The 25,290-nt window shown below is 46.1% G+C and overlaps 1 protein-coding gene across 1 annotated transcript in view; it reads left to right on the top strand.

Moving 5' to 3' along the window:
- Positions 1-25,290, top strand: part of SNX29 (sorting nexin 29) — a 585,133-nt gene that overhangs the window by 266,784 nt on the left and 293,059 nt on the right. The window contains exon 15 of the mRNA XM_025369629.1: positions 23,929-24,035. Within this exon, the coding sequence (XP_025225414.1) occupies positions 23,929-24,035 (107 nt within the window). The remainder of the gene's footprint in view (positions 1-23,928; positions 24,036-25,290) is intronic.

The raw sequence follows: 25,290 nt of genomic DNA, 5'->3' as shown, positions 1-25,290 counted from the left end.
GACTGAGCTCTGCGGCCCTTCCACGTTAAGATGTGGAAAAAAGGAGATACCAACAAAAGAGATGGAGAAGGAGGCCAGGCGCAGTGGCTCACACCTGTAATCCAGCCCTTTGGGAGGCCAAGGCAGGCGGATAACTTGGGGTCAGAAGTTTGAGACCAGCCTGGCCATCCCCGTCTCCACTAAAAATACAAAAAATGAATCAGGCGTGGTGGTGCGTGCCTGTGATCCCAGCTACTCAGGAGGCTGAGGCAGGAGAATCGCTTGAACCCGGGAGGCAAAGGTTGCAGTGAGCTGGGATTGTGCCACTGCACTCCAGCCTGGGTGACAAAGTGAGACTCCATCTCCAAAAAAAATAAATAAATAAAAATAAAAAATAAAGATGGAGAAGGACTGACCAGGGAGGAGACTAAGAGCATGGGGTCCTGGAAGCCGTGTGAGAGCGTGCTTGCAGGAGGGAAAAGCCCAGCTGTGTGGTGGCTGCCGATGGGGTAAATGAGGCAAGTGCAGTTGGTTCCCTGAGTCATCTGGTGGCAGCCAGTGGACTGCAGGGGTGAGGGCCTGAGTGCAGAGCGCTGCTGAGAGAATAGGAGAGGGGCTGGAGGGGCGAGTGGAGACAGCTCTTTCCAGGAGTTTGGCCGCAGACAGGAGTAAGGAAATGCAGCAGTAATGGCAGGGACGTGGAGCAGGAATGGTTTCTTTCCATCAGCTGTATTGAAGTATCATTGACAAAAACTGTGTATCTTTATGGTGTACAATGTGTTGTTTTGATCTATATGTTGTGAAATGATTAAATCAAGTTAATAAACATATTCATCACCTCACATACTTTTTTTTTTTTTTTGGTGATGAGACCATTTAGGATATAATCTCTTAGCAATTTTCAAGGAAACAATCCTGTATTTTTTTATTTTTTTGAGACTGAGTCTTGGTGCGACGCCCAGGCTGGAGTGCAATGGTACGATCTCGGCTCACTGCCACCTCTGCTTCCCGGATTCAAGTGATTCTCCTGCCTCAGCCTCCCAAGTAGCTGGTATTACAGGTACCCACCACCACGCCTGGCTAATTTTTTTTAGTAGAGACAAGATTTTGCCATATTGACCAGGCTTGTGTGAGCCACTTTGTTTTGCCAACAATCCAGTATTCTTAACTATAGCCACCGCGCTATCCCCTAGCCCGCCAGAACTCATTCATCCTGCCCAACTGAAGCTTTGTACTTTTTGACCAGCATCCCGCCATCACTCCTCTGCCCCGGCCCGAACCTCTGGTAATCACCATTCTGCTCTCCGCTTCTATGCTTGACTTTTAATACTCTGTATGAGTGAGAGCATGTGGTATTTTGTCTTTGTGTGCCTGGTTGAGTTCACTTAGCGTAATGTCCTCCAAGTTTATCCATGTTGTCACAAATGACAGGATTTTCTTCTTCTTTTTTAAGGCTGAGTAGCTTTCCATTGTGTATATATGCCACATTTTGTTTATTCATCTGTTGATGGACACACATTGATTCTATATCTTGGCTATTGTGAATAGTGCTGCAATAAACATGAGAGCACAGATAAATAACTCTGACATACTCCTTTCATTTCCTTTGGATAAATACACAGTAGTGGGATTGCTGGATCATATGGCAGCTCTATTTTTAGTTTTTTGAGGACCCTCCCTGCTGTTTTCCATAACGGCTGTGCTAATTTACATTCCTACCCACAGTGTACAAGGTTTCCCTTTTCCCCATCCTCACCAACATTTATCTTTCTTCTGTTTTGGAACAGCCGTCTTAACAGGTGTGGGTGCTATCTCATTGTGGTTTTGATTTGCATTTCTCCGATGATTGGTGATGTTGAACAGCTGGTCATACACCTGCTGGCCGTTTGGATGTCTTCCTTGAGAAATGTTTATTTGCATCCTGTGTCCATTTTTTAATCAGGTTATATTTTCTTGCTATTGAGTTGTTTGAGTTCCTTTTATATTTTGGATATTAACCCCTTGTCAGACCTATTTCGCAAACAGCTTCTTCCATTTGGTAAGTTGTCTCTTCACTCTGTTGATTGTTCCCTGAGTTTTGTTTTTGTTTTGTTTTGTTTTGTTTTTGTGATGAAGTCTCACTCTGTCACCTAGATCTTGGCTCACTGCAACCTCTGCCTCCCTGGTTCAGGCGATTCTCCTGCCTCAGCTTCCTGAGTAGCTGGAATTACAGGCACGTACCATCATGTCCGACTAGTTTTTGTATTTGAGCAGAGACGAGGTTTCACCATGTTAGCCAGGCTGGTCTTGAACTCCTGACCTCAAGTGATCTGCCTGCCTTGGTCCCCCGAAGTGCTGGGATTACAGGTGTGAACCACTGCGCCCAGCCTCCTGAGCATTTTTTTTGAAGAGGGAGAGTCAGCACTCAGCAGTTGTTTATGAAGCACCTGCTATGTGCCAGGTACCAGGCTACTGTCTGACTTAAAATGGGGAACAAGACAGAGTTCCTGGGTATATGGAACTTCCATTTTACTGGGAATCACGGTGGAAGAGGCAGGAATGGCCACTGACAGCTCTGCTTAGTTCCACATGCTCACAACCATTTGTCTACTGACCTCCTCCGCTTGAACTTATGATAGCTAAAGCAGAACATCTGCTTTTCCCGCCAAACCTTCAGTTTCTCCCCAGTCTTCCCCATTGTATTAGTTTTCTTTTGGTGTGGCAACAAATGACTGATAACAAATTATCTTACAGATTTGGAGGTCAGAAGTCTGCCATGGATTTCAGTGGGCTGAATGAGGTGCTGGCAGGATTGTATTCATTTCCATAGACTCTAGGGGAGAATTCCTTTCCTTGCTCACTCATTGTTGACAGAATCCAGTTCCGAGTAGTTGAATGACTAAGGTTCCTGCTTCTGGTTGGCTCTCAGCTGGGGGCTGCCCTGAGCTCTGGAGGCCCTCAGAACCCAGAACCCAGAACCAGCAATGGCATGTCGAGTCGTTTTCATTCTTAGAATCTGACTTGCTCTTCTCCTGTATCTCCTCGGTGGTTGTCTTCTGCCATCCCTCTCTTCTGTTTTCAACTGGAGAGCATTCTCTGCTTTTAAGGGCTCACATCATTAAATTGGACTCGCAAAGGTAATCCAGTATACTCTCCTATCTCAAGGTCTGTAACTCTCATTATATCTGCAAAGTCTCTCTGGGTATGTGCGGTAACATATTCACAGCATCTTTGTGGCATGGGCATCTTTGGGGGCCATTCTGCCTACCATAAGCATCTCTCTCTCTCTCTCTCTCTCTCTCTCTCTTTTTAAGAGGGACAGGGTCTTTCTCTGCCACTCAGCCTGGAGTGCAGTGGCACAACTATAGCTCACTGCAGCCTTGAACTCCTGGGATCAAGCGATCCTCCTCCCTCAGCCTCCTGAATAGCTGGGGCTACAGGCATGCACCACCATGCCCGGGTTATTTAAATTTTTTTTTTTTTTTTAATAGCATCAGGGTCTCTCTGCATTGCCTAGGCTGGTCTCGAATTCCTGATCTCAAGCAGTCCTCCCACCTTAGCCTCCCAAAGTGCTAGGATTACAGATGCGAGCCACCGTGCCCAGCCCCCACTCATAAGTGCCACCACTGGGTTGCTCAAACCAGAAATCTAGGAGTCATCTTGTGTTTTTCCTCAGACTTTGTCTCTCATTTACAATCCATAGCCAGTCCTGCCAGTTCCAAAATACACCCTGGAGATGAATGGCCATTTATGACTGTCCTCACTGCTATCGCCTGGGTCAGGCCTCCAGAGTCTCTTGCCTGGGATGCTACTGGAGCCCAGAACTGGTCACCCGCTTTCCATCCTGTCTCCTGTGCAGTCCGCACTTCACACAGCAGCCAGAGTGATTTAGCAATCAGCAAACAGATCACAGCTCCCGGCTCCGCTGATGAAAGGCCTCCACCGACTTTGCCTCATCCTGAGAATAAGATGTGAAGTTTCCCCCGCAGCCCCCAGCCCTATGTCATCTGCCGCCACCCGCCATCCCGCTCTGACCTGTCACCTCATCTCTGTGTGTACCTTCTGTCAGTCACAGTGGCCTTTCTGTTCCTGGAAGAAGTCCCGCGTTCCCATGTCATTGCACTTGCCATTCCCTTTGCCAGAACATTCCCCCGTGGTGGCCCCACGACGGAGCTTCGAGTCAGTCAGTTCTCTGTGTGGTTGAGGTCTCCCCACAGATGCCCGGCCTCCACGTCTGCAGGAGCTCTCCTGAGGCACCCTCTCCGGTTTACGTTTTGCATAGAAATTGTTACTCCTGGAAATTCTCCTTATCTGCTCATTTGCTACAAGCCAGATGTAAGTGCTCAGCAGGAACTGCCTCTGATGTTCCACTCCCCACGGGTTCGAGGGCCCTGACCCATGGCAGTTGCTCACCATGTATATACTGGGGCAGCAAATGCAATGGTGGCATTAGAATTCTAGAGGCTTCTTGGAGAGTGAATGGTATTTCGCCGCCTTTCCATCTTAGTAGCTCAGAGGAAACGTGGGACTTGTAAGGGTTTGGGAGGTAGTTCCTGAATCAGACGTCTCCTCTGTTAAAGGTGCCCTGTGTGGAGAGCGTTGTTATTTTTTATCTAATATATAATAAGACACCGAGGAGGACTTCCAGCCTCCCTTGGGAAATTTCCCTGAGTCTCTGTGAGAGGAGGACTTCTGTCTTGTCTCATTCTCTGTCACTATGATAGCCTGGTACAGAGAGATCCTCCACAGACGAGTTGTTCCATCCGCAGACGGAGAGCTGGATTCAGCCCTCTGGCGGGAGTGCCACGCCTCCCTCCCCAGATTCCCCCTCCTCTCTCTCCTGCCCTCCACTTACCCAGAGCTTCCTTGCTTTGGGTTCCTAGACATAACTAAGATTATCTGGGAAGTTGTCTAGGCTGTACATAATCTCTATAGGCTTTCAAAATAGCCTCTAGTTTGTCATTTATTATACCGTTCCGAATATGTCAGGGTCTTCTCACATGGGGGAAAAAATGCACTCAGCTTCCAGGTATACATGGGGATCGTTCAAACTACAGTATGGTCACAGCTGGGCCACCTGGCTGTTCATTCTGCACCATCTTTGAGAGGAGGCAGCATTAGCTCTGCTGGCTTCGTGTGGCTGCTGGCTTAGCCGCTGGCTAACAGTCTGTCCTCCTCCTCTCTGCCCCTGCCTCCAGCTTGAGCAAGCCCTAGTTCTGCTGGGTAAGGGGGATGCTAGAATGTTTCTCTGCCTCCTCCAGCACACCCCCCCCCACCTGACTCCCCACAGCTTTTGTGAGAGCTGTGGCTCAGAGGACCAAGGAGCGGATTGAAGCCAGCCCAGGGTCACGTGTGGCTTTATAGATGAGAGCCCTTGAATATGATTGTTTTCCCATTTTCTGATTTTTTTTTTTTTTTTGAGACGGAGTATCGCTCTGTCGCCCAGGCTGGAGTGCAGTGGCCGGATCTCAGCTCACTGCAAGCTCCGCCTCCCAGGTCTACGCCATTCTCCTGCCTCAGCCTTCCCAGTAGCTGGGACTACAGGCGCCCGCCACCTCGCCCGGCTAGTTTTTTGTATTTTTTTAGTAGAGACGGGGTTTCACCGTGTTAGCCAGGATGGTCTCGATCTCCTGACCTCGTGATCCGCCCGTCTCGGCCTCCCAAAGTGCTGGGATTACAGGCTTGAGCCACCGCACCCGGCCAAATTTTCTGATTTTTCTTATCTTTAGGACATTTTCTCATTGCCTAATGCTGGTCTTCAAACGGTAAGGTACATCGAAATCACCCTGGATAGTTATGAAAATGCAGATTCCTGGCCCTCATCTCAGATCTAGCGAATTCATTTCTGGGAACGGAGACCCATGAATCTGCATTCTGACAAGTTTTCCCCTTCTCTCCCAGCCCTCCCCATGTGACTTTGATGAGGGTGGTTCAGGGTCTCCCTTTGAGTCATGCTGATAAAATGGACCTCTCTGCTCGGGTCACCGCCACGTCAAAGTCCCTGCCGACCCCTGATCCCACGTGTCCTCTGCCTCTGACCCATGAACTCAGCTGCTCAGGTCTTTGCTCCTGCCGATGTGCGGTGGTGTCCTCCGCTCTTCTCCTCTGTCTCCGCAGGAGACAGCTGCCACATGGAGGCTTCTCGAGCTCTTCCCTGTGACCCCTTTTTTCTCTCCATTGTGACCTGACCCTGTGGCATTCTTCAGAATTCATACGGGAAGTGAGCTTTCAATGTGATTTCTTTTTTAAACGTATCTTTTTTTATCCCCTTGAAACATTAGACTTTGCCTTGACCTTGGGTTTCAGGGATGATGAGTCGTCTTCTGCTCGTGCTACAGGCGTCCTTGTTCCAGCCTTGACATTGTTTTCTTGTAGGTTCCCGGAACAGGGATAGATTCTGGATTACCAACGTGAATTGTGTGAGATTTTTTTTTTTTTTTAACCTCTCTTGTTAACATCTGCCTTCTCATCCGTCATCTTTTTTGTGCCTGGTGCTCCTTGAGGGCTTTGTATTCCTGGCTTTGGGCTTCGTTCCCATGCAGCTTGAGGCACTGGCCCGTGTTATCTGTTGTTGTCCAGAAGTCTCTCCACAAAGCCCAGCCCCTTGCTGATGATTTGTCTTCGCCTTCTGAGCTTCTCTTTTCTCTCATGTGGGGTGGGGGCATCCATGTCCTCCTGGTCTCTTGGCGCGCATTCCACTTTCTGGTGCCTTTCTCCTTCTGCTTGCTCTCCGGGGCTTTCTCAGCCAGGTCCCTGGCTGGAGTGGATGTTTGCTCTGAGCTCAGGTCTGTGCAAGTGCCCCCATCTGGAGTGTTTGCTGAGCTCGGGTCTGTGCACACGCCCCCAGCTGGAGCGAGTGTTTGCTGAGCTCGGGTCTGTGCACACGCCCCCGGCTGGAGTGAGTGTTTGCCAAGCTCGGATCTGTGGACGCGTCCCCGGCTGGAGTGAGTGTTTGCCGAGCTCGGGTCTGTGCACGCGGACCCGGCTGGAGCGAGTGTTTGCTGAGCTCGGGTCTGTGCACACGCCCCCGGCTGGAGCGAGTGTTTGCTGAGCTCGGGTCTGTGCACGCAGACCTGGCTGGAGTGAGTGTTTGCTGAGCTCGGGTCTGTGCACACGCCCCCGGCTGGAGTGAGTGTTTGCCAAGCTCGGATCTGTGGACGCGTCCCCGGCTGGAGTGAGTGTTTGCTGAGCTCGGATCTGTGCACGCATCCCTGGCTGGAGTGAGTGTTTGCTGAGCTCGGGTCTGTGCACGCGGACCCGGCTGGAGTGAGTGTTTGCTGACCTCGGGTCTGTGCACGCATCCCCGGCTGGAGTGAGTGTTTGCCGAGCTCGGGTCTGTGCACGCGGACCCGGCTTGAGTGAGTGTTTGCTGAGCTCCGGTCTGTGTATGTGCCCCAGCTCTGCTTTGCTGTTTGTCATCCATCCTCTGGATCTTGTTTAAAAAGTGAATGTTAGAACTAAAATTGACTCAAAGTCTTCCCCTTGGTTTGATAAATGAGGAGACTGAGGCTCTAGGAAATGAGGTGGCCGTTCAAGGTCACAGAACACTCCCCGGGAATTTGTCAGCTATCAAAATTTAAACTGCATCCCCTTTGACCCAGCAGCTTCATTTCTAGAAGTCCATCCCAAAGAGATACTTAAGCACATGCACAAAGAGATAGGCACAAGGCTATAGATGGTGGTGTTATTAGAATTGGGATCAATAAAAGGCTGGTGGAATAGATTGTTGGTTTGATCCTAAAATGCAGTGATGACAACACGGCTGGTCTGTGTGCACTGGCGAGATGCGAGCGCAGACCTGGCACGGAGTAAGAGGTAGCGACATGGCAAGGTGTGCCATTTGTCTCTGATAGAAAACAAAACCAGTAAGAGTACACAAACCCGTGACAGTGGTGAGGAGGCCAGGGCGGTGATGAAGGGTGACCTGCACTTTCTGTGCTCTGGACTCAGGCATTTGAATTTTTTTTTTTTTTTTGAGACGGAGTCTGACTCTGTCGTCCAGGCTGGAGTGCAGTGGCCAGATCTCAGCTCACTGCAAGCTCCGCCTCCCGGGTTCACGCCATTCTCATTCCTCAGCCTCCCGAGTAGCTGGGACTACAGGCGCCCGCCACCTCGCCTGGCTAGTTTTTTGTATTTTTTAGTAGAGACGGGGTTTCACCATGTTAGCCAGGATGGTCTCGATCTCCTGACCTCGTGATTCGCCCGTCTCGGCCTCCCAAAGTGCTGGGATTACAGGCTTGAGCCACCGCCCCCAGCCTGAATTGTTTTAATACAGATGGCATTCACAAACCATGCAGTCCACGTGTTCTAAGTGTACAATTCAGTGGTTTTCCATGTATTCAGAGTTGTGCAACCATCACCACTATCCAACTCCAGAACGTTTTGATGAGATCCTGTTCCCATTTGCAGTCACTCCCCTCTCCCTGCAGCCCTTGGCAACTATGAAACTACCTTCTGTTTCTATGTATTATTTTTTGAAGGCAGTAGACTCAGCTCCTTCGTGTGCAGAATGGGAGGCCAGATGAACTGGATCAGAGCATGTGAAGTGCTTGCCATGGTGCTGGGCACTTAGTCAGCCTCCGGTTAAATATTAACTGATGTTGTTATCATTATTGTCATGTCCTCTCTTCTTGGACAGTTGTCCAACTTTATTTATTTATTTATTTTTGAGACAAGATCTCACTCTTTTTTTTTTTGAGACGGAGTCTCGCTCTGTCACCCAGGCTGGAGTGCAGTGGCCGGATCTCAGCTCACTGCAAGCTCCAACTCCCGGGTTTACGCCATTCTCCTGCCTCAGCCTCCCGAGTAGCTGGGACTACAGGCGCCCGCCACCTCGCTTGGCTAAGTTTTCGTATTTTTTAGTAGAGACGGGGTTTCACCGTGTCAGCGAGGATGGTCTCGATCTCCTGACCTCGTGATCCGCCCGTCTCGGCCTCCCAAAGTGCTGGGATTACAGGCTTGAGCCACCGCGCCCGGCCAAGATCTCACTCTTGTCACCTAAGCTGGAGTACAGCGGCACGGTCTCGGCTCACTGAAACCTCTGCCTCCTGGGTACAAGTGATTCTTCGACCTTATCCTCCTGAGTAGCTAGGATTACAGCCACCACCACGCCCAGCTAATTTTTATGTTTTTAGTAGAGACAGGTTTCTGCCATGTTGGCCAGGCTGGTGTCAAACTGCTGACCTCAGGTGGTCCGCCTGCCTCGGCCTCCAAAAGTGCTGGGATGACAGGCGTGAGCCACTGTGCCCAGCCCCAGCATCTTGAATAGTTGTATGGACCCCATGAGAGAGAATGAGCTTTCTAGAAATCTAACAGGTTATCATGCAACTTGTTGGCCTTGTTGGGATTTATACCCTGTCCCTATTCCTTGATTTGCAGGGGACTGGCATATGTACAAGGGCCATACACATTTAAAAATGGATATATATTTTCCCTGCAGTGAACATATATTACTTATATAATATATTTGAGAAAATAACTTTTTAAAGAAATAAAGAGAAAACATTATAAAGCCATGTTAAACGCACCTTGTTAGTTGGATGGCATCCCTAGTGAGAGTGACAAATTTTTTCTTCGTTTATATATATATATATGTAAATATAATATGTATATGTATGTGTCTGTATATATATTTATTATTTATATATAAATAAATTTTTTTTTTTTGGGCCAAGTTTTTATAGTCAGGCTTAAATGAGGTATTGGTCAGTAATTCAGTCAGGAAGGAATGAGAGTCCAATCTGTGGATGTTTCATGGGTTCTGAGAAACTAGATGGAGTTTTTGCCCTTTTGAAGCTTCTAATCTAGGTAGACGGTCAAGGTCATGATCTGATGTTCTATTAATGAATCCAGCGCCCTCCACCACCATTGCCATCCATGGAGCATGCTTTCTGGACCAGGCACCCTTCTGGTTGATTCAGCCCTTCCTCGATGTCTCCTCTAATGTTAACCTGCAAGAAAGGTGTGATTATTCTCTTCATTCTGGGCAGGAGACTGTGTGCCGGGCAGCTGAGCCCTTTGCAGAAAGTGGCTGAGCCGGGATTTGAACCCAGGTCTGTGTGGCTCCAGCCCTTGTGCCTTTTGCAGTGTCATGTCCTCACTCTGTTGACACGCATCGTTTTTTAGCTGCGCCATATCTAACTGCCTGTGGTATGGCATAGAGTCCTAGGATTGAGGCAGTTCTGTGAAATCCTCTGCATGGGCTTTTGAAATTCCAAGATTCTCTTCTTAAGGGCAGGTTGCACAGTAATTTCCTGAGGAAGGCTTTGTTTCATAAACCCAGGCCTTACAAACAAACAGTTTCCGCCTTTTATATGTATAACTCTGCTGCTTTAAGAATGAATTGCAGAAGTCACATGTGCTTATTGCACCAAATAGAAATGCATCACAGGACTGGGTGCTGTGGCTCACATTTGTAATCCCAGCACTTTGGAAGGTTAAAGCCAGAGGGTTACCTGCGGTCAGGAGTTTGAGACAAGCCTGGCTAACATGGTGAAACCCTGTCTCTACTGCAAATACAGAAATTAGCCGGGCGTGATGGCAAGTGCCTGTAGTTTCACCTACTTGGGAGGCTGAGGGAGGAGAATCTCTTGAACCTGGGAGGCATAGGTTACAGTGAGCCAAGATCATGCCACTGCACTCCAGCCTGGGTGACAGAGCGAGACTCTGTCTCCAAAAAAAAAAAAAAAAAAAAAATAAATAAATAAATAAATGCTTCAGAGGTTTAGGATGAAAACACTTATTATCTATTGCCCTCCATACCACAGGGCACAACAGTTAACAGCCTGAGTGTCCTTTGTGCTCAGACCACCATGTACATACCTGGATGATATCTTTCCACTCTCACCAAAATAGAACCATACTACATGCATTTCTGTTACTAGTTTAATTTTTGAACCCAGATACATCTGCTGTTTGGAATGAACTGTTTTTTGTTTTTGTTTTTGTTTTTTGGAATGAGCTGTTTTAAAACAACATTTGGGGTGATCCATGATACCCTGGCCCTTTGCTGACAAGCTGACACTTCCTTTTTTGGGTCTGTAGAGTGCAGTTAGGGCCCAGAGTTCTTTCGAGCAAATACTTCTGCACCACTCGGTTCAGGGCAGGAAATCACCCTGTCTGGCACAGCTGTCCACGTGTTTTATTCCAGCAAAGAAGTGGTTTTCACTGTCACAAACTACTTTTCACTTAGAGGGAGGAACACAACTCTGAAGTTTCCATCGGAGCCTCTCCTGGGCTCCATCACGTGAGCAGGTGGGACTGTGGCTGGGGAAGGGTGTGATGACAGCTTTGAGTTTATGCAACAGCCATTCCCAGCTGTCCCTGTGCTTGCGTTATATATTTAGCTGATCTCTTGGAAGGGAGATGCAGCTTCGAAACAGGTGAGCAGATTTCTCAGGAAAGACACATGAGACATGAAACTTAATGGAGAGGTGTTCTGATTTTAAAAAGAGGGCAGGCTCTCACTCTCGGATTTGTTTTTTAAAAAATTCTCATATCGGCCAGACACAGTGGCTCATGACTATAATCCTAGCACCTTGAGAGACCAAGTTGGGCGATCACTTGTGCCTAGGAGTTTGAGACCAGTGTGGAAAACATGGAGAAACCTCAACTCTACCAAAAAAAAAAAAAAGGCACAAAAATTAGGTGGGTTTGGTGGCACAGGCCTGTAGTCCCAGCTACTTGGGAGGCTGAGGTAGAGGATCACCTGAGCCCGGGGATGTCGAGACTGAAGTAAGCCATGATTGTATCACTGCACTCCAGTCAGGGTGACAGTGAGAGACCCAGTCTCAAAAAAAAAAAAAAAAAAGAAAACTCTCATATCTTTGACACTTGACGTGAGAATGGAAAGTAATTTCTGTTTTTCTCATGTTTAATTCTTCCAAGAGTTACCGTTATCCCCATTTTACAAATGAGGAAACTGAGGTTCAGAGAAAGGAAGTCATGAGTCCAAGATCTGCTAGTTAGTGACACCTGTAGGGAAAAACAAATTGGGGTTTTCTTTTTTTAAGATAGAGACAGGGTCTCACCATGTTGCCCAGGCTGGTCTTGAGCTACTTGGCTCAAGCGATCCTCCTGCCTTAGCCTCCCAAAGCACTGGGATTGCTGGCGTGAGCCACTGCACCGAGCCCCAAGTTGCTTTTCCTTTTATACTCACACCACTCTTAACACACCATTTCTACTGCCACGTGTGTGCAGGTTTCCTCCACGCCAGGCAGTTCTCCAACACCAGCCGGGCTCCTTACCGTTCAATTCAGTTCTGACAGGACCCCATAGGGTAAGCTCTTAGTCCCAGGACTGCCCCTACTTCAGATGGCAGTTGCAAGTCCGTGTTATCACCTGTGCTTCTGACCAACCAGCCTCTCTGGAGACCATGCAGCGGCCCCCATCTACCAGTCATCTCGGTAGCATGCAAAACACCACCTGTCACTTGGGAGATTCCAAGGGACTTTGGAAGCTGTATGCCAGCAAATGTTGCAAAATCAAATAGATGTATTTCCTATTATGAATTACAGTGTCACTGTGACAGAGCCAAGATTTGAACCCAGGGATGGCTTGTGTCTCTGCCCACACGATTGATCATCTGCAATTCTCCATCTGTTATAGAAAAAGAATATGCCACTCAGACAACATGGTTCTTGGTCTTGGTCTTGGTCTTGGTCTTGTTCTTGAGGGATACAGTCAAGTCTGTACTTTTTTTTTTTTTTTTTTTTTTGAGATAGAGTCTCACTCTGTTGCCCAGGCTGGAGTGCACTAGTGTGATCTCGGGTCACTGCAGCCTCCACCTCCTGGGTTCAAGCGATTCTCCTGCCTCAGCCTCCTGAGTAGCTGGGATTACAGGTGCATGTCACCATGCCCAGCTAAGTTTTGTATTTTTAGTAGAGATGGGGTTTCAGCATGTTGACCAGGCTGGTCTTGAACTCCTGACCTCAAGTGATCTGCCCACCTCAGCCTCCCAAAATGCTGGGATTACAGTGAGCCAAGTCTGTACTTTTTGGGTAGTGTTTTCTTGGCTTGGAGATCACTGGAGCCCCTTGCTTTTTAGTGGAGAATCCATTACCTGGGAAGTAGGTTTGTATAATGTGTTTTTAAAGCATTTGATTTCAACTTTTTGGAAAGGTTAAAGTTTATAGTTTTCTTAAATCATGAATGGACAACCAAAAATGTTAGCATGGGTATGAGAGAGAGACAGAGACACTGTGTGTGTGTGTGTGTGTATGTGTGTGGCATGCAGGGGAGTGGGCTCCCTTTGATGTTTAACACATGACCTTGGATGTCTGTCCCAAGCGGGGGATTTTGAAATTAGGCAGGCTGGGGTTTACATCACTGGTTTCATAATTGACAGGGTTTTCTAAAAACCCAGCCGTCCATTTTCTCAGCTCTGAAATAGAGATTTCATGCCGTGGTGTTTGAAGCCTCAAGCGGGACTGTTAAATTGTCCAGGCCGTGCTGTGCTCTTGGGGTCCTATAGGCAGTAGCCCCTTAGCACCTTTATTGCTGCCTGTGGATTTGGGTTTGTGCTGGAGCCGGAGACCATGGCAGGGCACTGGAACCTCCCTCACGTTGCGGGAGCAGCCACGTATGCTGAGCTGTTGACCAGGGATGTCCGGGAAGAGCAGCACAACTGGAAGGTGCTGTATCTGGAGGCTGTTGGGTAACTGCATTCCTTGCAGTGGAATGGCAGGTTATCTTTTGGAGGCAGATCTGAGCTGTTCACTCCCTGGGTTCGACCTCCCAGCCTCTGCACAGCATATACCCCGTGGAGTGACCCTTAAAAAAGACCAATCATCCCACTTCTTCTGAATCCTCCAGGGGCTGCTTGTTTTGCTCGGAATAAAATACCATAGCCTGCAAACCCTTCCTGTCCCCTCTCTGTTCTCATTTCCTGCCAGTGTCTCCCTCCTTCTTTTATCCTTTAGCCACGCGGGGCTTCCTCACTGTTGGTAGAACACATGGGTGCCCACCCCAGGCCCTTTGCATTTGCAGTTCCCGGGAACGTTCTCTCTAGGGCTGTGTGGGGCTCACTCCCCTGCCTTATCCCAGTCTCTGCTCAGACAGCGCCTCCCTAGAGAGGCCTATTCCTCAAACCTTATTTAACTAGCATTCTCCACCGTCATTTTCTCACGCTTTAACTTCCTCTAGCCCTTCTCCTGGCCTGGCATATTAAATAGTCACTTCTTGGGTTTCTGAGTCTCCTCACTGGAACGTCAGCTTCTTATTGGCACTCACCTTTCCCCCCCTTGATATATCCCTGTATCTCTAGTGCCTGGTACCTGGCAGGTAATAAACCTTCAGTAGCTGGTTGTGTAGGAACTAAATGAAAGACTTGCCCAAAGTCATCCCTGCTAAGCGGTGGAGCCAGACTTTGACTCCCAGGATCTGTTTCACTGCAGAGCTCCAGGGTCTTGTTGCCCGTGTTTCTCCCTTTGCCACAGTGAGCGCTTGAAGATGGCGGATGTTACTGTTAGGAAGACCATTTCCTTTGTTGGAACTCTGTGGGTACCTGGTGTCTTGTAGACATCATTGGCATCTGACTTGGCAGGATCCTTTCTCCTTTGGAACTGTAAAGTGTCCCAAATTTCCTAAGACACAGAACCTTGCCTGTTGTTATGGGACCTGGGCATACCTCATTGTGTGCATTCGAATGTCCTAGGAAACCATCTCTGAATTTAAAATGATTCTTTATTTTCGCCAGCAGCATCTCACGCTGTTTGCATCTGGGTCATGCTCAGCTTGTTCACATTGAAAGCAAAACAGTAACCTCATCATGCTGTTTGCCATGCCGCTCTTCATGGTCTCAGAAGTTTCACTTAATTTAGACAGAAAACCCTGTGTGTTCTCTGGTGCCTGCTAGCAAGCCCAGCACTGTTTCTACCTATTTTAGACAACTTAACACAGATACCCCCAAACAGATACGGCCGGCTGCGATGAGATGAAAAGTTATGAATGTTCTCTAAGTTTAGATGACCTGCTGATGGTACTGACTAACCCACAGCTTTTTCTGGAGCATGAAAATTAGTTCTTATTGAACATCAATGTCTGTATACTTCTACCAAACCCAGTCTCCATGTCTGTTTGAATGTAGAGAGAGAAGGCTTCTTGTTTTTGCCAAATCATTGTTTTCCCATTTGGAGTGGAACTTTTATAATTATGCCATCAGGGAGACACAGGAGAAAGTTGCTGACTATTCAGAGTACAGGCAAGTAAGTAGAGCGTGGATTTTTCCCGTGAATAAGGTAGATGTTAACTAGGTTGATTGGCTCAATGGGAAATCCCAGTTAATAGCATCACCATCTTCACATTTGGCACGAGATTAAAATGGCCAGGCTGCATCCTGCTTGGAGGCTCCAGTGAGATTCTGATGTGAAAGTGCTGTGTGATCTGCAGTGCTATGTAAATTGAAGCAGTATCATTATTTTGATTTCTGTGACACCCCGTTATATATGGATATAGTTTTCAAATTTTAATTAGAAAATTGGAAATTAAATGCAGCCTTTCTTTTTGCTTTTTGACCTATCTTTCTATTTGAGCTTTTTAAGCACAATGTAAGTTTCTGATTGAACATGGAAATATCCAGCCATATAGATGAAAGCTTCTGTCTTCTTGGATTCTAGCAGGTGTACTTTTCATGCAGTCCTTGACCAGGGCAAAATATAAAGTTCTGAACACTGTCAAGGTAACTCAGAATATGGGTGGAAATTGTTAATGCATTTCAGATTGCATTGCTAACCAGTGTCTTGAAGCCTTCTGTTTTTGAAGTCACTGCGAGCTATCATCGACATGAATAGAGAAGTATGTTTTTCTCTTGGGGTATTAAATTGTCGTTCTTTCCATTTTATTTTACATTATTATTATCATTATTTTGAGATGGAGTCTCACTCTGTTGCCCAGGCCGGAGTGCAGTGGTGTAATCATGGGTCACTGCAGTTTCCATCTCCCAGATTCAATCGATTCTCCTGCTTCAGCCTCTGGAGTAGCTGGGATTACAAGCACACACCACCATGCCTAGCTAAGTTTTGTATTTTAAGTAGAGATGGGGTTTCACCATGTTGGCCAGGCTGGTCTCGAACTCCTGACCTCAAGTGATCCACCCACCTTGGCCTCCCAAAGCCCCAGAGATTACAGATGTGAGCCACCATGTCCAGCCCCATTCTTTCAGTTTTAAAACTCATAGATCACCCTCAGGGAAGATGCAACTTAGAAAAGTTGTAGTTTGATCGGTTGCAAATGTTTGTATTTATTGTTTAGATTTGACTTTCAGAATTCGGTCACAATTGATTTTTTACAAATTGGTTATTGGGGGCATGTGCAAAGAGTGTAGAATGGTGTTGTCATCTGTTATTTTTGTCTCTCAAATGACTTGACATTACTCAGACTTTAATTGTGCTGCCTTGCTTAATACCCAGATGTTGTTTTACTCCCAAGGCAAATGAACCTTCTCAACTTGAAAATAAATCTGATGTGCTTGAATGAATTTAGCCTCATGGGATGAATGGCCTCTCACGCCTTGACCCCCCATACTCACCTTTGTGAGAGGTGGGAGACGTCTAACCTGTTCAGTCAATTCCCTCACTTTGTAAATACTAATACTTATGCTGTTGAGCAACATGGCACATTTACCTCCTAGTTTTCTTTTTTTTTTTTTTGTACATGTCATCTACATGGAATGATATCACCGTCTCTGTAACTTCACGGTCTAACTCAGTCTAATTTAAAGTGGTCTCTTGGCTGGGCATGGTGGCTCATGTCTGTAATCCCAGCACTTTGGGAGGGCAAGGCAGGCAGATCACCTGCGGTTGGGTGTTCGATATCCGCCTGGCCAACATGGTGAAACCCCATCTCTACTAAAAATACAAAAAATTAGCTGGGTGTAGTGGCACGCTCCTGTAATCCCAGCTACTCAGGAGACTGAGGCAGGAGAATGACTTGAACCGGAGCGGTGGAGGTTGCAGTGAACCGAGATCGCACCATTGCACTCCAGCCTGGGTGACAGAATGAAACTCTCTCAAAATAAAATAAATAAAAATAAATAAATAAATAAATAAATAATAAATAAAGTGGTCTCTCAAGAAGTAACTATGGAATGGTTAAAGACTCTACATTAGATAACTATTGTGTAACGAATTACCCCACAGTTAGATGACTTAAAACAACAAACATTTACTATCTCACAGTTTGTGCGGGATAGACAGCCTGGGTGTGGCTTAGCCACATGCCTGGCTCAGGGTCTCTCCTAAGGCTGTATCAAGGTGTCAGTTGGAGGCTGCGGTTGTCCCAAGGCTCCACTAGAGGAGGGCGCACTGCCCCTCGTGTGGCTCATGGGGGCTGTTGGCTGCGTGCATCGGTTCCTTGCCATGAGATTCTCTCCGTAGGAGAGCTCTCTTGTATAAATGTATAAATGAGAGTTCTCCTACGGACCTCATAAGAATAAATGAACAAGAAAGGCCACCTCACACAGAAGCAGCAGGCTTTATAACTTCATCTTAGAGGTGAAACCCCATCACTTCTGCCATAGTCTGTTTATTAGAGGTGAGTCAATAAGTCCAGCCTATGCTCAAGGGGTAGGGATTATTTAAGAATGTGAATACCAAGGGAAAGGGGGCATTGGAACCATCTTTGTTTTTTTTTTTTTTGTTTTTTTTTTTGAGACAGATCCCACTCTGTTGCCCAGGCTGGAGTGCAGTGGTGTGATCTTGGCTCACTGCAACCTTCGCCTCCTGGATTCTCCTGCCTAAGTCTCTCGAATAGCTGGGTTTACAGGCGTGTGCCACCATGCCCGGCTAATTTTTGAAATTTTTGCATTTAAAAAAATTTTTAAAATTTTTGCATTTGTAGTGGAGACCAGGGTTTCACCCTGTTGACCAGGCTGGTTTCAAACTCCTAATCTCAAGTGATCCGCCTGCCTTAGCCTCCTGAAGTGCTGGGATTCCAGGCGTGAGCCACTGCACACTGCCTGGGGTCTATATTTGAAGCTGCCTACTGATGAGAAAAGTATGATATAGGTAGGCTTAATTTTGTATTATTTCATACATGGAATTGAAGTTTTTGGCATGCTTGCTAAAACTGAACCAGGGCAGCGAGGAGGTCAGGTAGTTGCTAGGGAAGGTTGCCTGGCTAGTTGCTAAGAGAACTTCTATAAATTCATGACTGTCCAGGGTCTTTCCCCAAGGCTTCAAGGTTAAAAAGCTTATTTCTGCATCTCTACCACCCGGTGTTGAAGGTTGCTGATTCTTCTTAAATATAGTCCTAGAGGGGCTGGTGCCTTGGGGACAGGAGCCTGGTGACTTGGGGATAGGAAGCCAGTGGCTTGATTGGACTTGAAGTAGATTGAATGAATCATGATGAGCAGGACCTCCTTGCAGAGGGCAGCAGCCTGGGCCTGGCCAAGATGAGGAGATCATTTGGAGTCAGGGGCAGAGCAGGGCTGTGAGTCTGCCATTTTGGGTATGTATTAGCGCCAGGCTCTGCTGAGCAGCTGCAGCCAGCTTGAAAGTGCGGTGCCTGCCAAGGCATCTGTCTCCTGGTTGCCCTGCCGACGGGCTCCTCTGCTCCCTTACCTGACTTTTCTAAGTCCCATGGCTAAGGGCAGGCTCCCCTCAAATTCTGATTACATAGTTTACATATCACTAACATATAATCATAGTTTACACATAATTTTGTTTGTGTCTTTAAATCAAAACTTTGCAGGTACATAGATAGAGTCACTGGTTCTCTTAGCTTTATTACAAAAGACAGGAGGCCTCTGGCTGTCACCGTCTGCCACTTCCCACCCTTCAGAAGCCCCTCTTTGAAACTTTTCCACTCATGCTTTAGGTTGTTGCCTCCGTATCTCTGATCAACATGCCTGTTGCCACGTTTTTATTTTTCAATTGTGGGAGTTACCTATTTCTCGTTGTGGAAGAGGAAGGGTAACTGTCTTTGACTGCTCCACCTTCAGAAAACGCACACATGGCTCCACATCCTCTGGCACAGTCGTATCCTCATTTTGGTTAGATCAGTATTCAGTGATTACATTATTATAACTGGAAATGCTCTCCACAGCTGTGAGATGCATGATCGTTTTTCCTGCACGATCTCTTGATTTCTCTGGTGTTAATACTTAATTCAACTGCACGTTCGTCCTCAGTGTGTAAATCCCCCTGGTACATTCAGGCACTTCAAGCTGCCTCCCACTTGCACCCAAGGCAGTCTCTCCTGGTGCATTCTGGCCTACTCGAGCCAGAACTCTGCTGCTTGTGGGCCCACATTCTCCACTCAGTTTTTTTCTTAACAACTTTCTTGAGATATAATGCACATGACATACAGCTCACCCTTTGAGAGTACATAATTTCAGTGGAGGTTTTTTTTGGGTTTTTGTTTGTTTGTGTTTGTTTGTTTTTAAGATGGAGTTTTCCTCTTGTTGCTCAGGCTGGAGTGCAATGGTGGGATCTTGGCTCACTGCAACCTCTGCCTCCCGAGTTCAAGCAATTCTCATGCCTCAGCCTCCTGAGTAGTTGGGGTTACAGGCGCATACCACCATGCCTGGCTAATTTTTGTATTTTTAGTAGAGATGGGGTTTCACCATGTTGGCCAGCTGGTCTCGAACACTTGACCTCAGGTGATCCACCCACCTGGACCTCCCAAAGTGCTGGGATTACAGGTGTGAGCCACCACCCCCTACCCTCAGTGGTTTTTATATTCACAAACTGTGCAACCATCACCACTCTCTAATTCCAGAACATTTTTGTTGTGCCCCAAATAAACCTTATACCCTATAGCAGTCAGTCTTCATCCCTCCTACCCCCAGACCCTGGCAGCCAAGACCTATGGACATTTTGTGTACGTGGGATTGGGTAATCTGCAGCCTTTTGGATCTGGCTTCTTTCTCCTGGCTGAATGCTCTCACGGTCTATCCGTGTTGCAGCGTGAGTTGGCTCTTCAGTCCTCTCATGTCTGAATAGAACTCCCCTGCATGCCTAGACCACATCTTGTTGACTTGCCAGGTGATAGTCATTTGGGTTGCTTCTGCTTTTTTGTTACTATGAAAAGTTCTCTGGCTCACTTTTGTGTCAGATCCCCTATATCTTTACAATTCCTAGATTTCTTCTCTTCTTCAGGTGCGAGGTAAAGTTTCTGCAAGGACACGTGTCTGACAATGCCTTTATCGTGCCTCTCACGTGGCTTGCCTGGGTATATAATTTAAGGCTCAAAATCATTTTTCTTCAGGATGTTGAAGATGTTTCTTCATTGTTTTCTAGCTTTCCGTGTTGCTGTTTAGAAATCCTACGCCATTTGTAGTTTTTATCGTTTGTAAAAATTCTTTCTCCCCTTCAGAAGTTGGTAGGCTGTCGTCTCTGTCTCCTGTGTTCTGAAGTCCGTGAGCGAGGCTTGCTTTTGTCCATTTTGGTGGACATTCATTGAACTCTTCCATCCTGCCCCTCGTTTCTGTTGACTCTGAATTATATCTTTGATTTCCTCTTCTGTGCGTTATCTTTTTCTCCTTTGTTGATCTCTTCTCATTTGGACTTGTAGTTCTCTCTTCCCCCCCTGTTTTTTTTTTGGGGGGGGGACAGGGTCTTGCTCTGTGGCCCAGGGTGGAGTGCAGGGACACCATCTCCGTTCAGTGCAACCTCTGCCTGCCAGGGTCAAGCGAGCCTCCCACCTCAGCCTCCCAAGTGCCTGGGACTACAGGCACGTGGCACCACACTGCACTAATTTTTGTGGTTTTTGCAGAGGTGAGGCTTCGCCATGTTGCCCAGGCTTGTATTCCATTTTGTTATTCGTTGCCTCTATTTTCTGGAAATTTTGCTACCCTTTCCCTTATAGTCCCTGTTCTGTTTCTGCTGTTATAGTTTCACTCTGTAAAAGGGCTTTTGTGTGCTTTGTGTTTTTCTTTTTCTCCTTTTTTAAATATCTCCCTATTCTTGTTTCATGACTACACTGTCTCCTCCTCTCTCTGTGGAAATATTACCAACAGTTTGCTTTTGAAGTGTTTTCCCTAAATAGTCTCTCTTTCTTGCAAGTTGCTTTTCTCTGTTTATTCCTGTCTCAATGTTTCTTCTCAATCTTTCATAAAGTTCTTAGGTGCTTTTCTCAAATGGGAGGTGATTTCTAGATGTCTACAGAGGTGTTGGAGTGGGATTAGAAATTGATTCGAAGCTCCATGAACACTGACTTTGGGCCTCTTGGGGTGATCTGGCTGTGGCATTCCACTGGAGAACTACCCCTGGTCTCCAAAGCTTTTTTAGATTCCTGGGAGAATACCTTTCCATTCCCTGGCTTAGAGGCAAATGCTGTCTGCCTGCTATTCTGGGAATGAGTGGGGCTGGGGAGAGGGAAGAAGAATGGGAGAAACTCAGAAGTTGAGTGTGTGTTACTTTTATCTCTCCATTAAAAAAATAGAATACCCCAACCTCAACTCAGTCCAGACCTACCGCGTTTTCTCCAGAGAATAAACATGTATATTCTGCTAATCACTTCTTAAACAGACTTTTAAAACCTTTCTTTCGCTTTCTAGTCCTGTGTTCACCCTCACTTCCAGAGGTGTCTCGTGCTAACAATTCATTAGCCTTTTGTGAATCATTCCATTCTCATCAGATATTATTTTGGTGGCACGCATGTTTATTTAGGAATGAAATTTTCTCTGGTCTGTCAAGTTACTTATCAGTCATCTACCTGATTCTCAGCTTCTGTAATTTTGTTGTTTCCTCTCCAATTCTTTTTTTTGAGCGATGCCTTTATAAAAACCCTTTTTTTTTGCTTTTATTCTTATTTTTGACACGTAATAATTGTACGTATGTTGGGGTAGTGTGTGATATTATGATACATGTATATGAAATTTAATGATCAAATCAGGGTACTTACCATATTCATCATCGCCTCATAGGAAACATTTTAATTTGCTTTTTTTTTTTTTTTTTTTGAGACAGAGTCTTGCTGTGTTGCCCAGGCTGGAGTGCAGTGGCACGATCTCGGCTCGCTGCAGTCTCTGTCTCCCTGTTTCAAGTGATTCTCCTGCTTCAGCCCCGCCAAGTAGCTAGGAATACAGGAGTGTGCCACCATGCCCAGCTGATTTTTGTAGTTTTAGTAGAGACAGTTTCTCCATGTTGGCCAGGCTGGTTTCGAACTCCTGACCTCAAGTGATCCACTCGCCTTAGCCTCCCAAAAGTGCTGGCATTACAGGCATGAGCCACTGCGCCCAGCCTCAATTGACAGTTTAATGGGATTTTGAGAGGATGTGAGTGTAAATTACTGTATTCAGGCTCTCATCTTTACGGAGTTCTTCACAGTTTTTCTTTCCATAACTATTCGGGGTTATCTGTTGTGATTGGGTCACTCTGTGCATTTGTGGCCCAGGACTCAGGGCTTCTTTCTGCATGTTCCCTGCTGTCACTCATGGCCTTGAGCCTTCGTCACGCTCTAACAGTGCAGCCCGAGGAGGCTTAGCCGCCTGGCTTATTGCTTCAGTTTTGACTCCTGGTTTTGCTCAGCCTTACTGACTTTCACCTTCTCCCTGAAGGCTACCCCTGTCACTGGGGGGCTAGTCTCAGATCCTTGTTTAGCCTCACTGCCCGCTCCATACAGCTGATAGGGCATCCAAGGGGTTTCTTGTCCCTGAACACACAGGAAACTGATCCTGCGTCGTCGATGCTTGTTTTGAGGCTTGAGGGTAATCCGCGTTCTTAAACATGCTGTGAATCTTTTTCTTTGCCCTTGGTGTGGGAGGTCTTCCCTGTTCTTGTTTCCTGCTTTTCTTGGAACTATCTGGTTCATTCCCAGTTCTTCTTTATTTGCTCTTCGCTACAGAGTGGGCGTATATGGGCATATACGTAATCATGGAAACACTACTCAGAGCCGTCTGTGCCCATGCTTGCTCTGACCTGGGAGCCAGTCTCTTTAACATGTCTTTTGCGTTGACGTTCTGTGTTGGTTTTCGAGTTTTTCTAGAGGTTTTCTTGCTGTCATCCTAAGTATGGTTTATAAATGCTGATCCTTGGTTTTACACATTATTCTGACCCCCATTAGTGCTCCACAGCTGGCTGTGGGCAGGCACTACCTCACTGGATCACTTTTTTGTTGTAGAAAAGGAAACTTAGCAAATATAAAAGATGTAAGTGGACTGAATGCAGTGGCTCACCCCTGCAATCTCAGCACTTTGGGAAGCCGAGGAGGGAGGATCACTTGAGGCCAGGAGTTCAAGACCAGCCTGGTCAACATAGTGAGAACTTGTCTCTACAAAAACTAAAAGAAAAAAAAAAAAGAATTAGCCTGGTGCAGCAGGGGTATGCCTGCAGTCCCAGTGACTCAGGAGGCTGAGGCAGAAGGATTGTTTGAGCCCAGGAGTTCGAGGCTGTAGTGAGCTGTATGATTGATTGTGCCACTGTACTCCAGTCTGGGTGACAGACAAGACCCCATCTCAAATGAAACAAAACAAAACCTCCACCCCCCCCCCCAAAAAAAAACAAAACAACAAATGTAGGCTCTTATGTCTTGCCAAATCTGTCAAAACATTGCCTGCTTTCTCCTGAAATGGAAAGTAGTGACAAGATTATTCCTTGACCTCTGTGCTTCTATCTCATGACAGTGCTTGCATTTTAAAAATACAGCTTAAGTCTTTTTTTTTTTTTTTTTTTTTTAAAGTGACAAAGTCTAATTCTGTCACCCAGGCTGAATGACATTGGCACAATCATAGCTCATGGCATCCTCGACCTCCTGGGCTCAAGCAATCCTCTCCCCTCAGCCTCCTGAGCAGCTGACACTACAGGCACACACCACCGTGCAGGCCTTATCACTTGTTTTATTGTACTAAGGTGAAAATGTCCCATTGTTGAAGTAATTAGTAAGTGTGTTTGTGTGTGTGTGTGTGTTTTTTTTTTCTTGAGAGCATTTTCAATCTGAAGTCATCTGAGAAAGAAGAATTTTTTTTTTTTACTGGGAGAATAGTTTTCGATACTGTTGAAATACTTATGACATGTCTCTCTTTCTCTAAAGTTGTGCCAAATCTTTGGAGTGTTGATGGAGAAGTTACAGTAACTGAACAGAAGCCGGGAGAAATTGCTGAAGAACTTGCAAGCTCCTACGAAAGAAAGCTCATCGAGGTAAGGCCGGTGGAGTCTGCGTCTTTGTTTCTGATGTTGGCTGCTTTGGAGACTTTCCAGGATAAGCCCAGCCTGTTCTAAAGACACGTGAGCAAAACAACCAAACAACTCCTCAGCCCCACAAAACAAAACAAGACCAAGTCAGTGTGCTTTATAAAGAGAAGTATGAGCTGATCCTTTGAAACATATCACTTAATTATTGGAAATTTCTGGCACTTACGATAAGGAAATAAGAGAAAAATATATATGTAACATTAAAAATGAAATAATTGTAACATTTGGAGATGAAAACAGGAGAGAATATCGCATGCAGCTTTGTGCTGTTAAATGTGAAAATATGGATGAGGTGAACTATTTTTCAGAAAACACATTCCTTATCAGAATTAATTGAAGATGAGGCAGACTGGTCAAAGGGAACCCCTCGCCCTCAAAAGAAAAAACAAAACAAAAAACCAAAACACTTTGGAATAAAGTTGTACAAGTAACTGAAGAACTGCTTCCTTAGAAGACAGTAAGCCTAGATGCTTTCATGGTGATTTCTAGGAAACTCTTCAAGGTAATACACAAGGAGCCCTTTGCTGTTTATATTTCCTGAGAGGGTTTTTATACGTCTCTATCTTGGTTCAGGTATGCATTACCATGATATAAAAAAATCCTGCCAAAGATAGCATAAAAAAGAACACTATCAAATAGAATCATCTGTGTATGAGATGTGGAAAAATTCTAGAAAGTCATTACTCAAATTCAGTCACATATTAAAAGAACAGTGCACGTAAAACAGGGTTTATTTAGGATTGCAAGGATGGCTGCATGCTAGAAATTCATGCATGTAAATCAACTCATTAGTGGCCTCAAAGAGGAAAACCAGATATTTATCTTGCTAGGTAATGAAAAATCATTTTATAACTTCGTTGATACCTGATAAACAATATTCTTCATAAATGAGGAATAAAGGTAATTCTTGGATATGATAAAGAGGTTTTTCAGAAACCATCGATTATTACCATATTCGATGGTAAAGTTGAGAAGCTATGTTTTTGATGAGCTGTGTGTACATGTTGTAATGGTCCCTTGGTGGTAGTATTATAAGCAATGTGTGTATGTACATACATACACATGCTAACTATACAAGCATACTTTTGGTTGTTTCTAAATCTTCTACAGTGAGTTTTATTTTGGTAATCAGGAAAACACTCACTCATTGCTGTGGAGACATGCGTGAGCTTCGGTGGGTTGCAGAAGCCCAGGGCCTTGG

Source organism: Theropithecus gelada, chromosome 20 (genome assembly GCF_003255815.1).
Source record: "Theropithecus gelada isolate Dixy chromosome 20, Tgel_1.0, whole genome shotgun sequence".
Lineage (NCBI taxonomy): Eukaryota > Metazoa > Chordata > Mammalia > Primates > Cercopithecidae > Theropithecus > Theropithecus gelada.
This window is presented reverse-complemented; position numbering and strand designations above follow the sequence as displayed.